At 39.5% G+C, this 20,832-nt stretch overlaps 1 protein-coding gene across 2 annotated transcripts in view; it reads left to right on the plus strand.

Annotated features, from left to right (window-relative positions):
• The first annotated feature begins 739 nt into the window (after nt 1–739).
• Nucleotides 740–20,832, plus strand: part of LSAMP (limbic system associated membrane protein) — a 637,373-nt gene continuing 617,280 nt past the window's right edge. For both annotated transcript variants that reach the window (XM_055316365.1, XM_055316366.1), the window contains exon 1: nt 740–931. In XM_055316365.1, the coding sequence (XP_055172340.1) occupies nt 777–931 (155 nt within the window). In that variant the 5' untranslated portion in view covers nt 740–776. The remainder of the gene's footprint in view (nt 932–20,832) is intronic.

Here is a 20,832-nt window from a genome sequence, read left to right on the forward strand (position 1 = left end):
CAGGGGGCAGCTCGCCGAGGGGGCTGGGCCGGGGTGGGGGGGCGCCCGAGGCTCCCCGAGGCCGGGCCCTGCAGGGGGCAGCTCGCCGAGGGTCCGGGCCGGGGTGGGGGGGCGCCCGGGGCTCCCCGAGGCCGGGCCCTGCAGGGGGCAGCTCGCCGAGGGGTCCGGGCCGGGGTGGGGGGGCGCCCGAGGCTCCCCGAGGCCGGGCCTGCAGGGGGCAGCTCGCGGAGGGGGCCGGGCCGGGGGGAGGGGTGCGCCCGGGGCTCCCCGAGGTCGGGCCCTGCAGGGGGCAGCTCGCCGAGGGTCCGGGCCGGGGTGGGGGGTGCGCCCGGGGCTCCCCGAGGCCGGGCCTGCAGGGGGCAGCTCGCCGAGGGGGCCGGGCCGGGGGAGGGCGGGGGGGATGACGTGCAGGGGCGTGGGGCCCCGCGGGGGGCGGGGGAGGCGCGAGCGCGGGGGCGGGGCGGGGCGGGGGCGGGGGCGGGCGGCCGCCGAGTGGCTGTGCGCTCGGGCGCTGGCAGCTGGGCGCCGGCTCCGGGCCGCCCGCGCGGGAACTGGGTCGGCGAGGGCGGGAGCGGCGGCCGCAGACGCACCGGGAGCCGCCCAGCCGCGCGTCCTAGGGGCCCGGCGCAGCCCCCGCAGCCCGGCTGCGAGCCGTTGTCGAGTCCCCGAGGGAGGCCCGGAGCAGCCCGCCCGCCCGCCCGCCCGAGCCCGGGAAGCCCGCGCAGCCCGCGCAGCCCGCGCAGCCCGCGCGCCGCCCGCACCGCGGCGAGGCCACCATGCTCGGCGCCCGCCGGCCGGCCCGCAGCCAGTTGCCGCTCGTCCTGCTCAGGCTGCTCTGCCTTCTCCCCACAGGACTGCCCGTTCGCAGCGTGGACTTTAACCGAGGCACGGACAACATCACCGTGAGGCAGGGCGACACGGCCATCCTCAGGTAGGGCTCGCGGGCAACTTTTCTGCGTGTGCGCGCGCGTGCGGGTCTCTGTGGTCTGTGTGTGCTCGACTCCAGCCTGAGCTGCAGGCTCGTGTGTGTGTGCGTGTGTGTGCGCGCGCGTGTGCGCTCAACTCCGGCTTCTGAGGTTGCAGGCTCGTGTGTTTGCATGTGTGTGTGTGTGTGTGCGCGCTCAACTCCAGCTTCTGAGGTTGCAGGCTCGTGTGTGTGTGCATGTGTGCGCTCAACTCCAGCTTCTGAGGTTGCAGGCTCGTGTGTGTGTGTGCATGTGTGCGCTCAACTCCAGCTTCTGAGGTTGCAGGCTCGTGTGTGTGTGCATGTGTGCGCTCAACTCCAGCTTCTGAGGTTGCAGGCTCGTGTGTGTGTGCATGTGTGCGCTCAACTCCAGCTTCTGAGGTTGCAGGCTCGTGTGTGTGTGTGCATGTGTGCGCTCAACTCCAGCTTCTGAGGTTGCAGGCTCGTGTGTGTGTGCATGTGTGCGCTCAACTCCAGCTTCTGAGGCTGCAGGCTCGTGTGTGTGTGTGTGTGTGTGTGTGTGTATGCGCGCGCCCTCAACTCCAGCTTCTGAGGCTGCAGACTCCCCGGTGTGCATGTGCCTGTACATGTGCCCAACTTCAGCTTCTGAGGCTGCAGGCTCATGTGTGTGCATGTGTGTGTGTGTGCACGTGTGTGCTCAACTCCAGCTTCTGAGGCTGTAGGCTCATGTGTGTGCATGTGTGTGTGTGTGTTTGCTCAACTCCAGCTTCTGAGGCTGCAGGCTCGTGTGTGCATGTGTGTGTGTGTGTGTTTGCTCAACTCTAGCTTCTGAGGCTGCAGGCTCGTGTGTGTGTATGCGTGTGTCCTGAGCGTGTACACGCGCCTCTTACAGAGTGGCCCACTGATCTGGCCACAGATTTCAAGGGAATTCTGTTTCCCGTGGAGGACCAGCGGTGTTGACGAAATGTGGTTTGGTTTCTTAGGACCAAGAAAGCCCAACTTTGCTGATGGTGTGATGGTGTTCGTGACACTTGGGCCAGTGTTCCTGCTTTTGTGACTTCAGATGCTTTGCACTTAAGAGTTTTGTTGGGCTTCTCTAATGGAGAAAGACGAGTTGTTGAATTACGGCTCTCAGAGAGTGGTACACAGTACTGCATTCTCTATGCTCTGTGTGTGTGTGTGTGTGTGAGAGAGAGAGAGAGAGAGAGAGAGAGAGCAAGGAATACATGCACATCAAGGCTCTTGCTCTGCCCCAGCAGTAGTTGGGACTGGAGACTTTCTGTAAGGATCCTCTAATTGACATCGAGGGCAATAAATCAATCTTAGAACTTTGGTTGGTTACTGAGCCTTTTCTGGAATGCGGATAGACATAGACACATGAAAGTAGAGAAGGAAAAAAAAATAGGAACTTGCCAAATTGCTGATATTTAAGACTAGGAGCGTTAAGCACAAAGGTTAGGCAAGAATTAACCTGGCGTAAAATGGACATTTCAAATTGATTATTGACCTTAAAGTCCTATCTCTGTGTGGCTCTGCCAAACTCTGAAATATAATTTGGGACTGAAATTTGGAAAGGAAGAGTCCCAGTCCTTGGGAGTTTGACCCCTGTAAGGGACAGTGAGCAGGAGAAACTCAGATGGAACCTAGCCATAATTTTATTTCTAAAAAAGCATCAAGCTTCTTTTCCTATGTTTCTCTTCTCTCTCCCCCTCCTCCACCTACTGCACATACCCTTGTCCTTTTTTCTAGCTTTCTTAAATTTCTGTCAGATATGAAAGAGAGGAAGAAAGGAAGAAAGGAAAGAAAGAGAAAGAAAGAAAGAAAATGTTTTCCTTGGAGGGCTTTTAAAATCTCATTGTGTCCAAATGAAATGACCCAGTGTCAGTCTGTCCATACAGTTAATACGGCTTGTTGTGGCAATAAAAAAACAGTATGCGAGAGAAAGTAAACCTCTAATCTGTGTGCAAGGAGCTGATAGTGCATAAACCCTGGGGCATCAGGGAGCAGTTCTCTAGCAGAGCTGCCTACAGCAGCAAAGTTTTCTTTCCTTTTCTCAGAAATAAATTTGGTTGGCTGTCACAGTGTCCTGCTTGGGGATCTCTAGCCTTGTTAGAGAGGAATGTGTACGTGTGGTTTGGCGTGTGTGTGTGTGTGTGTGTGTGTGTGTGTGTTGCTGCAGGTTGTAAAAAGGAAGAAAATCCTTATGTGTAAGTGCTCCTTTCTTCGTTTCCTGAGCATTGAGAGATTATGAATCCCAAAGATCCTACTATCCAAAGCAGATTTTCCCTACCAGCTTTCCAGCCCTGTAAACCTGCATGTGTGATTTATCCACATGGAGTAATAAGATTTATAGAGTAATTTATCTGTTTGCAAAGGGATTTGGATATGATGCAGAAAATGTTTTTTTGCAAACACATAAGCATGCCATCTCAACTGCTAACATTCATACTCCCTAACGTCATTAACCCTTTACTAGTGAAACACTCTATAGATTTATGGTATCCTCAGAAAGACTTTTTTCCCTGAGTGTGAGACTGAATATGGGGAAAGTGACTACCCTGGATGTGCATGTTTTTATTTAAAGGTCCATGAACTTTGTAAGTCAGCATCACCTGTATCTTAAGCTATAGTTATCAAGGAGTTAGGGAAACATCTAAATGGTAACTCAAAAGAAAGAGGATATTCTTCTGTTTTTGTGTAGCATGTGCATAGAGTCTATGTCTATGAGAGGTGTCTAACTGCATAAATGTCTACATAGGATATCGATGTACTTCTGTGTGTCTCTGGCTTAAAGGAAATGGAGTTTTTAAGCGTTACACTTTGGGAGACATTATGGGGTGGAAATGGGGGTAGTGAGAAATGAGAATAAATATAGAAGCAGTTATTCACTAGGAAAGAGAAGATAGACAAACAGAACCATGCAGAGAAGTCACCTGTGAGAGTCTATTGCTTTTTCAGACCTCACCTAATGTGCCCTCTTTTTTTTTTTTTTTTTTTATTTCCTTTGCCTTGGACAAGGCTTTTATTTCTGGGTGGTGGAGCTCTATCAGAAGTAACTATGGAGAGAGTTCCCTTTGTTTTCGTAGCTGACCTTCTTCTCTATCTCTTTAACTGAGCCCAGTAAGCTTTGTGGGTCAGTTTCCCGGTGAAGAATGGTTTTCTTGCTTTCTGTTTACAAGTCTAGCCCGGGAAAGGCTTGCTTCTACTTTATTTGTGACAATTTACTGGGAGCATGAGCTTCCAGGGGAGGAGAGGAAAAAGAGAACTCGATTCATTGGAAGCCACAGTAGATGTTTGGCACTGAGAAAGTGAAATGGCAAGGAGAGAAAAAAAAACCCTCTCAGTGATTCTGTGGCCCTGAATACTCTGAAATAGCAACAGGAGACAAGGAAGGCTTGTAATTGTGGTGGTCCAGTGGCAGGAGTTTGGTTGACTGTCCTCCAGACATTTCCCTTTACTGCCTTGACAAAAAAAAAAAAGGTGTATCTTTTGGGAACTGATGCTTCTTTTTGTATAATCATGATATACTAGTCTTGGGGTCTTGTTTGGTACTTTCTATCTTTTTTTGGGGAAAACAATAAAAGACTATAGAATGAAAGTGACAGAACTAGATAGAGAAATACTCTCCTTTATATGAACCTAACCCTGTTGTTTCCCAGACAAAAATCTAGATCTTCAGAGGTTCTCTATGAGATCCTTTAAAGGCTAAAGGAAACCACACACCATCTTCTGTCTTATTTTTTTTTAAGATTTTATTTTCCATCTTCTATCTTAAAGACATAGAATCAAAGTATGATCCACAGACAAGTGGCAGCAGCAGCAGCAGCAGTTACATGGGTTCCTTCCTACATACTAAACTGGAAACTGCATTTATATTTGCATGTGCAGTAAAGTGTAAGACATACTCATAGGACTTGACTTATGGAATGTCTCAGGTATTTTTCTGAACAGAGCCCACCTGCCTGTCACACCCAAGAAGTGTAGGAGTTCATCAGTTACTAGACACATTTCTAACACTGGTTTTTCTAACTTTCTACTCTTGCACACATGCTCCCAACGAGATTCACCTCCTGGTTATGCTTGGCAGGTTGAAATCGTATGGCTTTTTTGATAAGTCAAAGAAAAAATGGAAATAGGTAGTATTCTAATCTAGCCTGCAAAATTTCATTTTTACCAGTCCCATTGACGATATCTTTAATATCAACATATGTATAGAAAGATAATGATAAAGTAATTGATCCTAATGTATCTGTTCAAAAGGTAACTTTGTAAAAATTACATTTTATGCATATTTGTATATATTGTATAAGTGCATATATGATAAAATGTTAGGGTTTCATTCTATTGTGATTTTAAATATTTTAAATTTGAGGTATTGCAATTTTATTTATTTATTTATTTATTTTTTGCAATTTTATTATTTTACAATGCTGACCCTACTTGATGTTTGCAAGATATTATAATACTTTTTATGGTGATAACATTTTTCCCATTTAAATGTAAATATACTTGATAAGTGGTAAGTGTAAGAAATTGTCTAAATTTATTTATTTATTTTTTAAAGAAAGGTTTCTTTTTTTTTTAAGATTTTATTTATTTATTCATGAGAGACACAAAGAGAGAGAGAGAGGCAGAGACACAGGCAGAGGGAGAAGCAGGCTCCATGCAGGGAGCCCGATGCGGGACTTGATCCCGGGACTCAAGGATCATGCCCTGGGCCCAAGGCAGGCGCTAAACTGCTGAGCCACCCAGGGATCCCCTAAGTGTCTAAATTTAACATGGCACTAAGCTTTTAATTTTTTAGAATTCTAGGTCCTCATTCCCTTGTTTTTACACTAGGGGAAAAAGTGGAAACAACACAAGAGATTTGAGTATTTGACAGTGCAGTGTGAAAATGTTGTGCAAATTTTAAGGGAAAAATGGCTTCTCTTCTATAAGGCATCTGGAACGCCTACATTTACAAAGAAAGTGTCAACACTCAAACATACTCCTGACACATTATGTGATTTTTCTACCACTTGTAAATCACTATTTGAAAACAAACTTTGTGGGCATGGGTCTTTGGGGAACGTCTGTGGCAATTATGATGTTTTCTTTCTCTGGCTAAGTCACTAATCAACATTTATTGGTTATTACTGATACTTAAAGGACCCTTCATTTCACATTGAATCCTTTATCAAACATATTAGTAAATGGTCGAGTATAGCACACTGTATATTGTCCAGGAATGTGGCATATTAGATACACTTTTTAATGTTGATGTATCTGTGCATTGTATCATTTGTTGTTACTTATGGACAGAAGAGTGTAGCCCAGTCTCATGTGACAAATACAAATTGTGATAATTTGTGTTTTTATAAGTATGAAACAACTAAGTATATATACACACACTCCACATATTATGGTCATTTTTCTGTTCTATGTCATCTGACTTTAATGAATTATCTGCAGAATTGTGGAGTGAACAACCAAAGGTGAATCAGTTGGTGAAGGTTAAACATTTGTGTTTCTTGAAGCTGGTTCTACATAATAGCAAACTCAGGCAAAAAGAGGATTAGTGCATATTTTGCTGTGGTCTTTGAGAGCCCCAGGTACAAATGTATATAACTCCCGTGATAGGAAGTTACCTAACCGTGTGCTGGCCCCCCTTGCTGTCATCACTTGAACCTTAGAGAGCCCTTCTCTTCAGGCTGTTACTTAGGCTTACAGCCATTTGCCCTGTTTTTGGAATGTCTTGCTTGTTAGTTTATAAGACTTAGAAGACCTAGACTCTGATTTTGGATCTATCCTTGCATGCTACATGACTTTGAACAAATCCCTTAAATATTTGAGCTTCAGTTTAATTTATAAAATGCTGAAACTGCCTATTTTAGTTACTCTAGTTACTTTACAGGGTTGTTTTAAGAAGCTCAGAAGAGGTAAAGTAGGGAAGTTTGTCCAATTGTAAACTGCTACATAAGCATAAATATATTAGTCATTTTCCAACCACATTCAGCCAGTTGTTCGGACTTCGGGCAGCTCTTTTGCTTAGACCAGTGTTTCTCAAACTTGAAGGTGTATTGGAAGGTATATCAGGAGTGCTTATCAGAACATGAATTGGTTGGCTTCTACCTTCAGAGTTTCTGATTCAGTAGGTCTCTGGTGGGGTCTGAGATATGCATTTCCAGCAAGTTCTTGATGTTGCTAATGATGCAGGACGAGGCCACACTTTTGAGAATTGACTCTTGCTATAACAAGTGTGTTCTGCAGATGAGTATTTTAGATATCACACAGTCTCTTTTTAAAATCCCAAATCTCAGGGATTTTATAAGATCCTCAAATGATTCATAAACATCTGAAAGGTAGAGAAGCACTGCTTTAGATGGATCACAACCGTGGCTGCCTATTACAGTCAAGGGGAGACCTTTCAAAAAATACTGAAGCCACATAATCTCTGCTTTCAGAAATTCTTATTTAATTAGTTTAGAGTAGGGCTGGGCATAGGTATTTTTTTTTTAATGATTCTGATGTGTGCATAGAGTTAGAACCATTACTTTACTAGTTGAGGAATCTCTTTTATAAAACACCTTTGGGTCAGTACTTAATAGATATGATAAAAAATTAAAGTCATATTGTATGGCTTGGGAACTATGTCAACAGCAAAGATGTACAAGTTCAATTGGGACAAAAGAATGAGACCATCATAGATCTATTTCTTTACCACACAATCCCATAGCACAATGTCATGGAAAATGTAGTGACTTTATCTTAATATGGATCCAATTTATATACTATCTATTGAAAGATCATTAAAGCTTGGGTTTTTAAAAGATTATTGTCTTGTGTTCTCATTTTCATTGGTATTAGGCAAGACACAAAACAGTTTTAGTATGGTTTTTTTCAGTTCTATCTCTAAGAGATAAAAGAGATAATATTTAGGCAAGAAAATGTCTTCAGTGATAACTTATTCAAACAGGCTTAATTGTGTGTGTTTATGTTGCCATATACACAGATATATGATTTACAAATGAAAGTTACATGTTTGTGGACCTCATCTCTATTTTACATGGTGATCAATCTTTAGCTGAAACATAGGATCAAGTCTTTGTGCATAGGTAAAGACTGTCAAGGGTATAATAAGTTTAGAATGCTTAACAAGTAGTCAGCAGACTTAGATCTAAGTATCATGAAATAATCCAATCTATTAAATGAGAATAATCATCAATTACTTGGCCTACTACACAAACTATTTTTGTGATGATCAAGTAACCCAGTATATATTGGAGTGCTGTATACATTATAAGATGGCATAAAATATAAGCTCTTAGATTATTGTCATCATATTCACAGTAAGAAAAAAATTTAGGACATTAGGAAATTTGATGAAATGAGCTTTTTTTTTTTAATTTCTTGGTCAAGGATAGTCATTGGCTCTATGTTTGTATCATTTTTCCCCCCCTAAGGTCATTTAAAGTTACATGTATCTTAGAATATAGTTGAGTTTCTTATCGGGAGTGCAGGGTGAGTGAACACTTTTGGAGTCACTTGTAATCAAAACATAATCTCAAGTTAATGAGTGATTAACCTTAACAAAAGAAAACACTTTGCTTCAGATTTTGTTAATTACTGTAGGATAAACTTGTAGAAGTCTCGGGTAGGAAAGGCTCTGGAGATTGGGCAGTCTATATTAATTAATTAATTTATGAGAGAGTGTGTACAGGTCGGGGTGTGGGGCAGAAGAAGGGGGATAGGTGATACAGACTCTTCACTGAGATCATGACCTAAGATCATGACTGAAGTCCTGTACTGAACAGATTGATGGTAGGTGCCTCCTACCATCTCATTTTAAAGTGATACAACTGAGGGGGTGTCTAGGTGGCTCAGTTGGTTGAGGGGTTAAACATTTGCCTTTGGCTCAGGATCCCCGGGTCCTGGGATCAAGTTCCACATTGGGCTCCCTGCAGGGAGCCTGCTTCTCCCTCTGCCTATATTTCTGCCTCTCTCTCTGTGTCTCTCATGAATAAATAAAATCTTTAAAAAAACAATATTAAAGTCATGTAACTGAGGAAAGAAAAATTTAGTTGGTTGTCTAAATATTTGAGTGATTTTTAGAACTCGAATTCATGTCTTCTGTTTCTCATTCAGCAATCCTTATTCCATGGTAGCACTCAAGTTATCTTCCTGGTTTTCATGCAGTCTCATTCTGTGCTGTTTAAAATTATGCCAGAAGTGTCCTTGTCCTTCCCTTTTTTCCCTATCTTCTCTTCTCTTTCTCCTCCAGTCCCTATCCTTCCCCCTCCCTCCACTTGCCTCCTCCTTTGTCCTCTTCCTTTTTCTACCCTTCTCTTCCATTCTTTCTCTCTCTCTTATCCCTTCTCCTCTCCTCTCTTCTTCCTCTTCTCTTTTCTCTCTCATCCCTGAAAATCAAAGTTGAGCTTTCCTATGAATGATCCTCCAGCTAGTGCTGGTCAAAGAAGTTTTCAGTAAATACGTTATTGTTTACATGTCTACTATCACCTGTCTTAAGCACATAGGCTTTTTTTCTTCACTTGAAGCTTCAATCTTATCATATTGGCAAAGCCAGTCTTGTTCTTGGCAGAACCTACATAACTTTTTTTTTTTTTTAAGTTTTGTTTTGTTTTCCTTTTTGCTTCTGGTGCTCTGCCTGTTACTTATATTTCTTATCTGAATTCTTGACTCTTTACCTCAGTACTTCACTTGGGTTCCTCAACTCTACTACCACCTTATTGTTCCTTATAACTTTCTACCTGGTTAAGTTTCCTATTACTTGTCCTTCGTAGAGACCCCGATCAGGATGACTGTACAGTGAGATCATGGTCCAAAGGCTCTGCTTTCATTTTGTAGACTATCCTTTATATAACCCCAAGCAGTACTCTAAACATTGTAGTCATTTTAAATTATACTTAAAATTCTTTGAGGAAGATATAAAAATATAAATTCTGTACAAATTAGAAAATAAATTCTATTTTGGGCTAACAGGAGGGCTGATGATGGGCACTGGGAGGAACTGGACATAGATATAGACCAGTCTCCTGGGATGGTGGAAGCACTGGATGATAGATTCTGCTACCAGTGCCTAGAGGGGTGCTTGTGTGTCATGAAGAACAAGGTTTCATGAAGCTTTCTTAGCAGATGAGCCAAGGGAGGTCCAAATTACACCACCAAAAGGACAGAGCACAGTAAGGGGAAGATAACAGGTTAGCAACTCCCAGTGAGCCCTATAGGTAGGCAAGCAGTTGACACAGGGAGGTCTGTAGCTCGTATAGAGACTATGTCACAAGGCAGAGCCAAGTCAGAGAAGAACAGAGTCCATGGGATAAGGACTGGCTTAAACAGATACTGAGGGCTCCGCCCTCAGTAATAAGGGACTTACAGCCCAGACATACTACTAAGAATAGCTAACTTGGTCAAGGATACAAGTAAATCTCTGTATCAAAGCTTTTATAACCAGAGGGTAACACAAAGATAACTCTCAGAGCGCTGAACTCCATCTTTTAAAACTTGTTCAGGATCATGAAACCTGGTCTAGATAGGCAGGGAAAAGATAGAGACAGAGGTCTGAAATGAGGTAAGAACTGACACTACTTGCTTCTCCCTGACTTAGGCAACTTTGCTAGATTACATCTTTGTTCTATTTAGTTCTTTGAGACCCCATGTCGTTGGTAGAATTATGGACCTGACCTCATCTGACTATCCCAGGCCTATTGTTTTCTTTCCTTTTTTCCCCAGGTCTGTTGTTTTCCAATATCAATCTAGAAGTATTCCCAGATCCTTCAAAGCCTTTTCATCTACAACATAAAAGTCAAAGGTCCTTACCTTGGATAGCTCCCCATGCCCTGCTACTTCATTGTAGCTACTAATTCAGAATCACTTAAATTCTCTGTTCATGAGCATGTGAATGTGTGTACAAACATGGTGCTGTTTCTTACCTTTGACCATGAAACTCTGTCTGGAACCTTCTCTTTCTCCCCTCCACCCTTTCGCATCGCATTTCTTTGCTAAGTTACATCTGTGTTGCTTCTTCCAGGCTCAAGTCTAGTTTTGGTGATGTCTCATTCAGGAATCTTCTCTTATTCTCTCAGACTGGGCTAAGTACTCTATTTATTATTGGTGATAGACTTTCTGCATATCTTTGTTCCCTTCTAGCTTTACTGAGGTGTAATTGATAAATAAAATTTTATATATTTAATCTGTACAGTGTGATGATTTGATATACATATACATTATAAAATGATGACTACAATGAAGTTAATTAACACATTTATCACTTGACTTAGCTACCTTCCTTTCTGTGTGATAAGAACACCCAGGATCCACTCTCCATGCAAATTTCACATGTACAATGCAGCATTATGAATCATTGTCACCATGAAGTTTATTAGCTCTCTGGAATATATTCATCTTATAACTGAAAGTCTACCCTTTGACCAACATTTCTCCATTTCCACCACCCTCCAGCCCCTACCACCCTATTCTGTTTTTATGACTTAGACCTTTTTTAGGTTCCATATATAATTGAGATTATACAATGTTTGTCTTTATCTAGCTTTTTTTCATTTAGCATGATGCCCCCCAGGTTCACTCAGGCTGTTGCAAATGGCAAGATTTAAAAAATTTTTATGACTAAGTAATATTCCATTGTGTGTGGGAGGAAGGGATAGAATGAGAAAGAGAGAGAGAAAGAGATATGATATATAGATATATAGATATAGCTAGATATAGATATAGATACATCAGATGTTTTCTTTATCGATTCATTCATCAGTGAATGCTTGGGTTGTTTCCGTATCTTGGCTATTGTGAATAATGATGCAGTGAACATGGGAGTACAGATACCTCTTTAAGATACTGATTTCCTCTAATATATGTCCGGAAGTGGGATTGCTGGGTTTATACATACCTCACTTGAGCATTTAGTACACTTTAGAGTCGCTCTTGTCTTGCCTCAAATGTATTATCAGTCCTTCAAAGACAGGCATCTCATCTACTTTAACTTTCCATCTAAAAAATTATCTTAACACCTATAGGTGCTCAGATAAATATTCACTTACCGAATTAAACAGAAAGAGGTAGTCTTACTGTAAAGCAAGCATATGAGAAATTGGTTTATGGAAGAGGAAATAAGTTTGAAGGAGACAGGGATGAAGCAAGATATGTTAATGGTAAAACCAACCACTACTAGAGAAATTATAAGTGTGTGGTTGAAGAAGGTAAAGTAGCAAAATCAGAGTTAGATTATTTTCTGCTCGGTGGTTGAGGGGATAAGGGGTTTGGCTAAAACATTTCAACATTTCCCATTGCAGATACTCTTTTTAAGCACAGCTTTCTAGGGCATGAGGAAGGCATATGAGAGCATTTTAGGAGAACTCAAAACTGTAGTCACACATGCCCAAAGTGTGCTCCATTCACTGATGGATGAGCTTTTGACAAAATTAGGAGTCACTCAGTGCTTTTGGTGTGTCATGTCCAATGTCTGTGAAGAACTCAGAATCGCAGGTAGCTTCAAGAGAAGAAATAAACCTTCTGAGAGCTGCTGAGGCTTTTTCTCCCTGAAAGATGGCTGTGAACTTTCCGGAACTAAGTTGAGGATTTGGGAGTTATTTATGGTTGGCAGGATTGTTGTGCATCAGGTAGTTTCACCTCATCTGTTCTACTTCTTTGTGAAATGAGACAAAGTACAGATCATTTGCACTCATTTGACTTGAATTATTCACACTGAACAATGATGCCTACTTGGGTTTTGCAGTGTTGAGCTCTTTACTTGCTGCTGGAGAAATTCAAACTTGAACGTACAGTGGACTTTTTAATAATCTCAGATTCTCTGTATATTTTGTCATAACGCACAAAGGCATTATTTAGATGAGGTCAGAGGAAAAGCCTGTAACTGAGGAAAATGAAACACAGCTTCTCATACAGTAATGCATTATTATATTTATTCCATTATAATTTTTAGTGATGCATTTCTCTATTGAATTTCTATATTTTGAAGTTATCAGAAGTTACTAATATCTTTTCTAGCATAATGCTTTAGTCACGCTACTACTTGCCACACTTCTCTGCTAGGAACAGTATAGCTAAAATGAAAGTCATGTAGTTCAGCACTAAAAACCATGCATAGCCAATGTATACATGTGAAGATGCTGATTGGGAAAATTACTTGGTTTACTATTTTCTAATTTTTGTGCTGCTTCAGTTATATTTCACTCTAGGACATATATCAGACTTGTTTGTTTTATGGGATTTGAGTCACATATGATTATCAATTTGTGGCTGATCTTTGTCTTGAGATAACCAAGATTGCTGTCATCTTAACGCATGTTCATGCTGTAATTGTATAAGCGTATCTCAAGATCAGCATTTTATATTGCAGAATCATTAACTTAGCAGATGTATCGTTCTTTGACTTTCTTTCTGACCCTTATGCCTCTACCATTTTTTAAAGCATTTTAAAAATATTTATTTATTTATTTGAGAGAGAGAAAGAGAGCATGTGAATGGGGAGGGGAAGCACAGAAAGGAAGTGAGAGAGAGAAGCTCAAGCAGATTCTTCACTGAGCACAGAGCCCAGCAGAGCATGATTCTGAGATAGTGACTTGAGCCCAAACCGAGAGGCGGATGTTCAAACCATGGAGCCACCCTGGTGCCCCTCTTCTGTCTTTCTTTTGTGACTTGGATACAGTGAGCTAATATCTAATATCATTAGCACCTCAAGGAACTGCCTAAAGTCTATAGAATATCACTAGATCAGATAAACTTCTAGATTGAATGCCAAGGGACTTAGGCTTTAGTTCCACAAAACATTAACTGTAGAAAGTTGGGAATTAATTTTTATTGTTTTAACTCCGAGAGAGTAATTCCTACTTACCTCTTAAACAAAGATGTTGATCTGTCATTGAATATGGTTGAGTTCATTAAAAGAAATGTGTGATGTCATAAGTGGAATGGTGATATGCTCAAATTAAAAAAAAAGAACAACTCCTACATTATGTTATAAATGTCATGGTATAGGGAACTTAAAAACATTTTTGCATTAAAACCTTGATACTTGTAGAGAAATAAAATGACTCCAAACTTATTCTGAAAATAAAAGTATATACTTAATAGAATCTGTTATGATAAACAAATTACATCATAAATATGCTTAATTACATTGTGCAGATCTATTTGAACACAAGACTTAATTTTTTAAATTTCTTTTGCATATATCAACAATAATATATAAAAATCAAAAGCATATATATGCTTTTTATATGGACAATAAATATACATATACTCAATATGAATCAGAATATTGTGAACTTGGGTTATAGTATATAATTTTTTTAAATTAATTTATTTATGATAGTCACAGAGAGAGAGAGAGAGAGAGAGAGAGAGAGAGAGGCAGAGACACAGGCAGAGGGAGAAGCAGGCTCCATGCACTGGAAGCCCGATATAGGATTCGATCCCGGGTCTCCAGGATCGCGCCCTGGGCCAAAGGCAGGCGCCAAACCGCTGCGCCACCCAGGGATCCCCGGGTTATAGTATATACTTTAATAGGAATCTAATTTAATTTGATGCACCAATATGGAGAAGCTTATTGCAGAAAACTAAATTTTCCAGGTTATGAAGGATACGAGTAGGTACAATATATAGGAAGCATCATATGATGTCTTTCTTAATTTTTGATTAGTTTTATTTTTAATCAATCATTATGCAAGTGCCAAAATTACTCTATAAGAGAGGTCAGATCTGTTGAGTGAATTAAAAAAAAAAAAGAAAGGTCAGACTTAATGTTTCTGTCCCCCCTATTTATTTATTTATTTATTTTTGCAGATTTGTATACTATTTGTTGAATCATGAAATTAGACTTAATGTTTCTTGTTTCTATTCTATCTTGGTTAACATACATAATAATCCCTAAGGAGTAAAATAAGATTATATAACATTGCTTCTATTTGGATTATAGGATAGACACTAATGGCGTATTAGTTAAGCGAGAAATAACTTTTAATACTAAGTATATAAAGAAATATATATTTATATTTTATAGTATATAAAGTATATATAGTATATATATTATATATTCTTTCTTTCTTTCTTTCTTTCTTTTCTTAAAGATTTTGATTTTAAGTAGAAATAGATTTCTTTAAAACAAACAAAAATCTGGGCCAGTAGATTAGGGAAATGCCATTTACTCTGAGTATCTGTATTTTGACAAGTTTCTCCTGATAGACATATGAACAGATTATCAGTCTATTAATGAGCTAGATTTTTTTGGTTAATTGGATGATCATGCCAGAGAAATACTGATTGACAGCATTGAAGGATTCTCTCAGTCTGTCTTTGGCCATGTTCAATATTTGGATAAAAATATGGGAAGCAAACCTGCTACCATGTGTATGACACAAAAATAAGAGAATGGTTTTGTGTCATACCATGTGTATGGCACAAAGATAAGACGATTTTGTCTTTTCACAGAATTATAAGGTAGAAATGGATGAGAGCTTATACAGAGGTAAGTTATCACTCTCTGTATAAAAGCATGATACTCATATGTATATGTCTTTATACCACACTTCATTCCTCCCCATCCACTCCCAAAATAAAGGAGAGAAAAGGAAAGAATTTAGGGTAGTTTGTAATTTAAGTAGAACATAATTTAAATAAGTAAATCAGGTTGAAGTCTTTTATAAATGATCTTTCAAATAGTTTTATGATGTGATGGTAATAACACAGCCTCTGAGCTAGGAGACCTAGCTCCAAGAATTGCTTCTACCAATCCCTAACTTTGCAAGCAAGGGCAAAGAAGGGCAAATTACTTATCCTTGCTGGGCCTCAAGTCCTCTATTTGAAAAGTTAAAGTGATAATAATAGTTACCCTTTTACCCCAGAAGGCTAGTATAAGAATGAAATAAGAAGGATCTGTAGTTATAGGTAAGATAGATAGATCGACCTATACATCTGGGTGTATGTATATTTATTTTATAAATGTCACTTGCTTTTCTGCCAAGTGGAATAGGTTTCCTTGTAAAGAACTAAATTTTTAATCATCTTCATATTTAAGCAAAGACCAGGTAACCACAATTAAGAAATGTTATTTAAAAAGGACCAACATCCCAAAATTTTTATGTAGTAGAAGGTTGAAATGGATCATTCCTCATATGCTACCATTAATCTGTATATCTACACCAGTGCATTTTGTGTGTGTGTATTTATTTATTTATTATTTTGCTGGCATCCATTATAACTTTGATTATTTGTGAAGAGCTTCATTCAGAAATATGTTCTCTAATCATTTTTCAGTGGGTTGTAATATTCATACCTCTACTACTTTCTTCCCACTGAGAGTTTGTGAACATGTTAAGAGAGAGAGGGACTGTGTTTCATTAAAATGGAAGATCTATTTAGGTCTTTCGTCTTTCTGTGTAGATCAATATTAAGACAAATCCGGTCTTAGAAAGATGCTTTTATATTCATGCAGCTTCACAGAGATTGATAAGGTAAGATTGATCAGGTCAAATGGGGATCTCATTTCTTACATTGTTCAACATGGCTCGAGATGTTATTTCATTTACTTCCCCAAAGAGTGAAACATGGTACTACCTCCAAATCCATGCTTCTTGTTGGTTCTCTTTCTACTCTGAGGACTTAAGTATCCTAGGCCTTGAACCTCTCCAGTCCTGACTCCCTCTGAGCCCTGACAGGACTAAGCATCCCTAGCTATTTGATACAAGAATCTTCTCTCTGTTGGCTACCTCAGTATCATCATCAGAAGTCATCTCCAGTAAAATGGGAGTGGAAGAGCAGTATCCATGGTTTTTATTCACTTGTGGGTAAATCTGCTATTTCTAAATTGAGGAGTGCTTTGTATGTAGCACTCCCTTACTTTTTATATCACCTACTTTTCCCAGAAAAAATGAAGCAAAAAAAAAAAGAAAAGAAAAAAAAAGAAAGAAAAAAAGAAAAAATGGAGCAAAAGAACTTGAACGTCTGATTTGCTGTGCTTACAATTCAGATAACCTCTGCTACCACTAAATATTAGGTTAAATAATGAGTGCCATGCATCAATATATCTAGGTAAATCATATTTCCAACTCTTGATGAACCTGGTCTCTTTCACCAACTTCAACAATTTTGCTTTATTTTTGTATGTATATTTCCTTATTTTATTTCTTCCTGTAAAATGACTCTAATTTGCCTGAAAGTTCAACTGTTAAAATTTGTAAACGGTAGTTATCAGAGTATTAAACCAGTCTCTTTCCTGTTGAGTTGACAAGTTTTTAGCCAATTACCTCTTCATTACCTTAGCCATGTTCATAGTGAAAGAAGCATCGATGCACATCTTTGCCTGTGGAACCAGTTAACTTTCAAATTTATAATGTAGCATTTTGGGTCATAGTTTTGAAAGAGCTCAGAGAGTTTGAGGTAACCAAAATGAGAATTTGAAGGGAGAAATGAGGAGACAGAGACAAGTTAGGGTCAAGCAGATTAGGAAAGGACCAGACGTCAGGATGTCAGTAAAAGACACGTAGCTTCCTTCCAAAGTGGGTTATTTCCCACAGATGTCAATTTCCCAATGGAAAATTTGTGGATGCTCAAGTAAAAATAGAACTTGTTAAAAGATAATGACAAGGAATCCTAAGAATGATCTAACAAAGTCCTAAATATGTCAGAGTTAATTTCTTGTAGATAATGTCTCAGTTTCATTCAATATTAGTCCCAAAAGAAAAGGGGTAGGCAATCAGTTCCCAAGCCCTAGCCTCTTGGGCAACTACAGAATTATTGCAAAGTTTCCAAACTTCCATACGAATCTTAAGCATTATCTATGGACATTATGTATCTCACATATAAATAAATAATTGTTTTTCAAACTTAGAACATAAGTTCATTTAAAATATTGATTAGAAATGGAAATGAGAAGTCTGGCAGAATGATAGAGAAAGAGGGAGAATTCTAAGTAAATAAAATAAAGTATTACTGGAAATACAGATGTAGGAGCCTAGGACCAAATATGAAAGGATATGTGGAATTAAATAGATTTTCAAACTAAGATTAATTTAGTTGGTTAAATGGAGTTTGAAGGGCTGTTGGATATTCAGGTAGAGTAGCCCATTGACAAGTGAATCTGAGAACTCTGGCATTGAGAAAAAAAAAAACTGCATGACTGAGGATCATTGAATGTTTCCCTATTAAGGGATAGTTTTATCTGTAGTTTAGATGAGATTGCTAAGGGAAAGAATGTAACATGGGTAGTTAGTATGCATAGCCCTGTGCTGGACATTCTAGGGGGATTAAATAAATGTCCAACAGAAGTAGATTTACGGTGCAGCTTAAGCTTTGGGGCTCTTCACTTGCGTGGACCAACTATTTTGAAGCGTTCTCTCTGATTTTTAATTTACGATTTTGTGTCTTTTCAAAGAAAGACTCCACACTGTATAAATGTCAGGCTCCACAAAAATCTGGATCCATACTTGTTCTAGTTCCTCAGGAACTTGTACAAATGGAAAATTAAATGACAGTGAAAGCATTATATTCCTAATAGTGACTTTTCAAAAACTGCTGTGGGCTGATGTGTTACTGTGGGCATTTTTAAATGAACGAACTGAGTCTTAAGGGTTGTGGTGAAACTTGAATGGGGATAGAGAGAAAAAGTAGAAATCCAGACATTTCAGTAAACAAGTGAGGGCATAGTACATAGAATAAACCAATCTCAGATTGTGTGCTATCAGAAAAATATCAGGAGATGTCTGTCTCAAACTTCTCGACATACCTCTTCACCTCAAGGCAGATTAGTAATTATAATTACACCCCACCAATCTGTAGACTGCTTTGGCTCATCATTCTTTACCATGAAATACAGCCTCACTCTGCTGTTGACAGCTCTGTGTTGCTTCAAAGTTACGAAATATGGTGATGGCGGCTCCAGGGTTCAGGACAAAGAGAAAAAGACACAGGACAGTCACAGAAGATATATAGTCCCATTTCAGATTTGATTTCCCAGTTGTGCTACAGTGCTGTTACAGTTTTTATTATTGATATTATTATTATTTTGCTTTTATTTTTCTTTACACTTAGTAATTATAATGAGCTGTCACTGAGTAATGGAACTCCTTTATTCCCACTGCTATTGCTGTACTCCAAACCCTTATCAGTGCATGGCTGCCTTTAGTCTTTCCATGTATTGAATACTTAACTTTACGCTAGGCACTGGGCTGAGTACTGGCAATGAACAGTGAGCAATATGGAGTTTAGCATAGTCTAAACTTCTAGATTTTCACCACAGTTTAGATTCTTCTGCAAACACAGCATTTCATCAGTTCCTTTCCTCGCTTAAAAAACTATAATTGGCCTCCAGTCTGTGCCCCATCAGCCTCAATTTCTAAGCACCATCAGGCTTTTCATATGTTTCTCTGTAATATCCATCCCCTCTTTTTGTCAGGAATGTTTCCTGATACCCCAGGCCTACATTTCCTTTTTAAAATATTAATGTTTTATCTTCCTTCAGAATTAATCATTCAGCCCTCAGTTTATTATTTTTCCTTATTTGTTTGTTTATCTATTTTTTATTTCTGGACTTCTAGGCAATACCAAACAATTCAATGCTTAAGTGTTTGCTAATGGTTTCATGCATTTTAGCCTTGTATCCTCAACTAGAATGCAAACTCCCTAAATTATTGTATCAAGGAATGTTGGAGAGCACAAAATACCGTGGTCTGGGTTATCTCTCCTTCAATAGTTGTATTAATATACTTACTCAAGTATATCATATTAACTGCATTTTAAAGAGGAAGAAAAAAACTCTAGGGAAAATAAATGACTTCTCTATGGTCCACTAGTTATTAGTGGATCCTAGTCTAGATCACTACCATTTCCATGAAACCATGTTTTCTCTGCCCTACATATTGCCCAGAACAGAGCTAGATGAATGGCAAGTGCTCAATAATTTCTTTTAATGGTGGTCACAGAGTGAATTGTGTTTGTTGCTATGTTCCATTCATCCATATATGGATCATATATGGCCAGAGGTATAGAGTGACAATAGGACATTGATTTTCCTTTGTCAAAATTAAATATGGGGTGATGAAATCTTTAGGGGTAGTGAAAATACCAAAGGTGAACAATTCTTTTGAAATTATTTTCATGCTGATTTTGTATGATAATCACATTCCCAGAGTGGATGACTTGGGGAAAGCTTTATGACTTAGACATCTAGTGTTGCCATCAGATCTAAATGCCCAGCCCCCTCACGGTAGGCAATGTATTTGGCTTGGCATACTCCTCTCTCTCTCTCTCTCTCTCTCTCTCTCTGTTTTTTATTAGTGAAGTTGGCCTCTTTGGAATGGCATTTTTAAGAGTAATGCAAATACCTCCTTTCCTATCAATAAAGCTGTGATTTACAGTATTTAATCTAGTTGAAGGGCAAGAAAAATGGAATTCTGCATACAGAAGAAATGAAATTATAATAAAATGGCACACTCCCCAAAGTTTTCTTAATATGTAGAGTATTAACCTGGCACCCAGCCTTATTTGCTGCATACAGAGCTCCATCAATCAGAAGAATGGAAAGCCTGGCTCTCCAAGACTCTTATTAAAGCATTTGACTTACTAGGTTCTGTAGATTTTATTGGGTAAATAACATGATATTTAATCCACAATATCTCCTCTATCATCTTGTGTAAGACTGAGTCTCTAAAACCTAGAGATATTCCTTATAATTTCTGCCCTATCATTATCTGGGTTCTACCTTTTTATCCGTATGCTGCTATACTCTGTATCATCCTGTGACCCTCACTTGATTATAAAACACTCAGCTTTCATTAGTAAGAGCTTTCTCTGATTTTTTTTCCCCCACTAATTGCCCCTTGGAGAAGGTAGGGCTATGGAAAATTAGTAGTGTTTTGTCACTAACTTAGAAATGCTGGAAT

Source organism: Nyctereutes procyonoides, unplaced genomic scaffold, assembly GCF_905146905.1.
Source record: "Nyctereutes procyonoides isolate TBG_1078 unplaced genomic scaffold, NYPRO_anot_genome, whole genome shotgun sequence".
Lineage (NCBI taxonomy): Eukaryota > Metazoa > Chordata > Mammalia > Carnivora > Canidae > Nyctereutes > Nyctereutes procyonoides.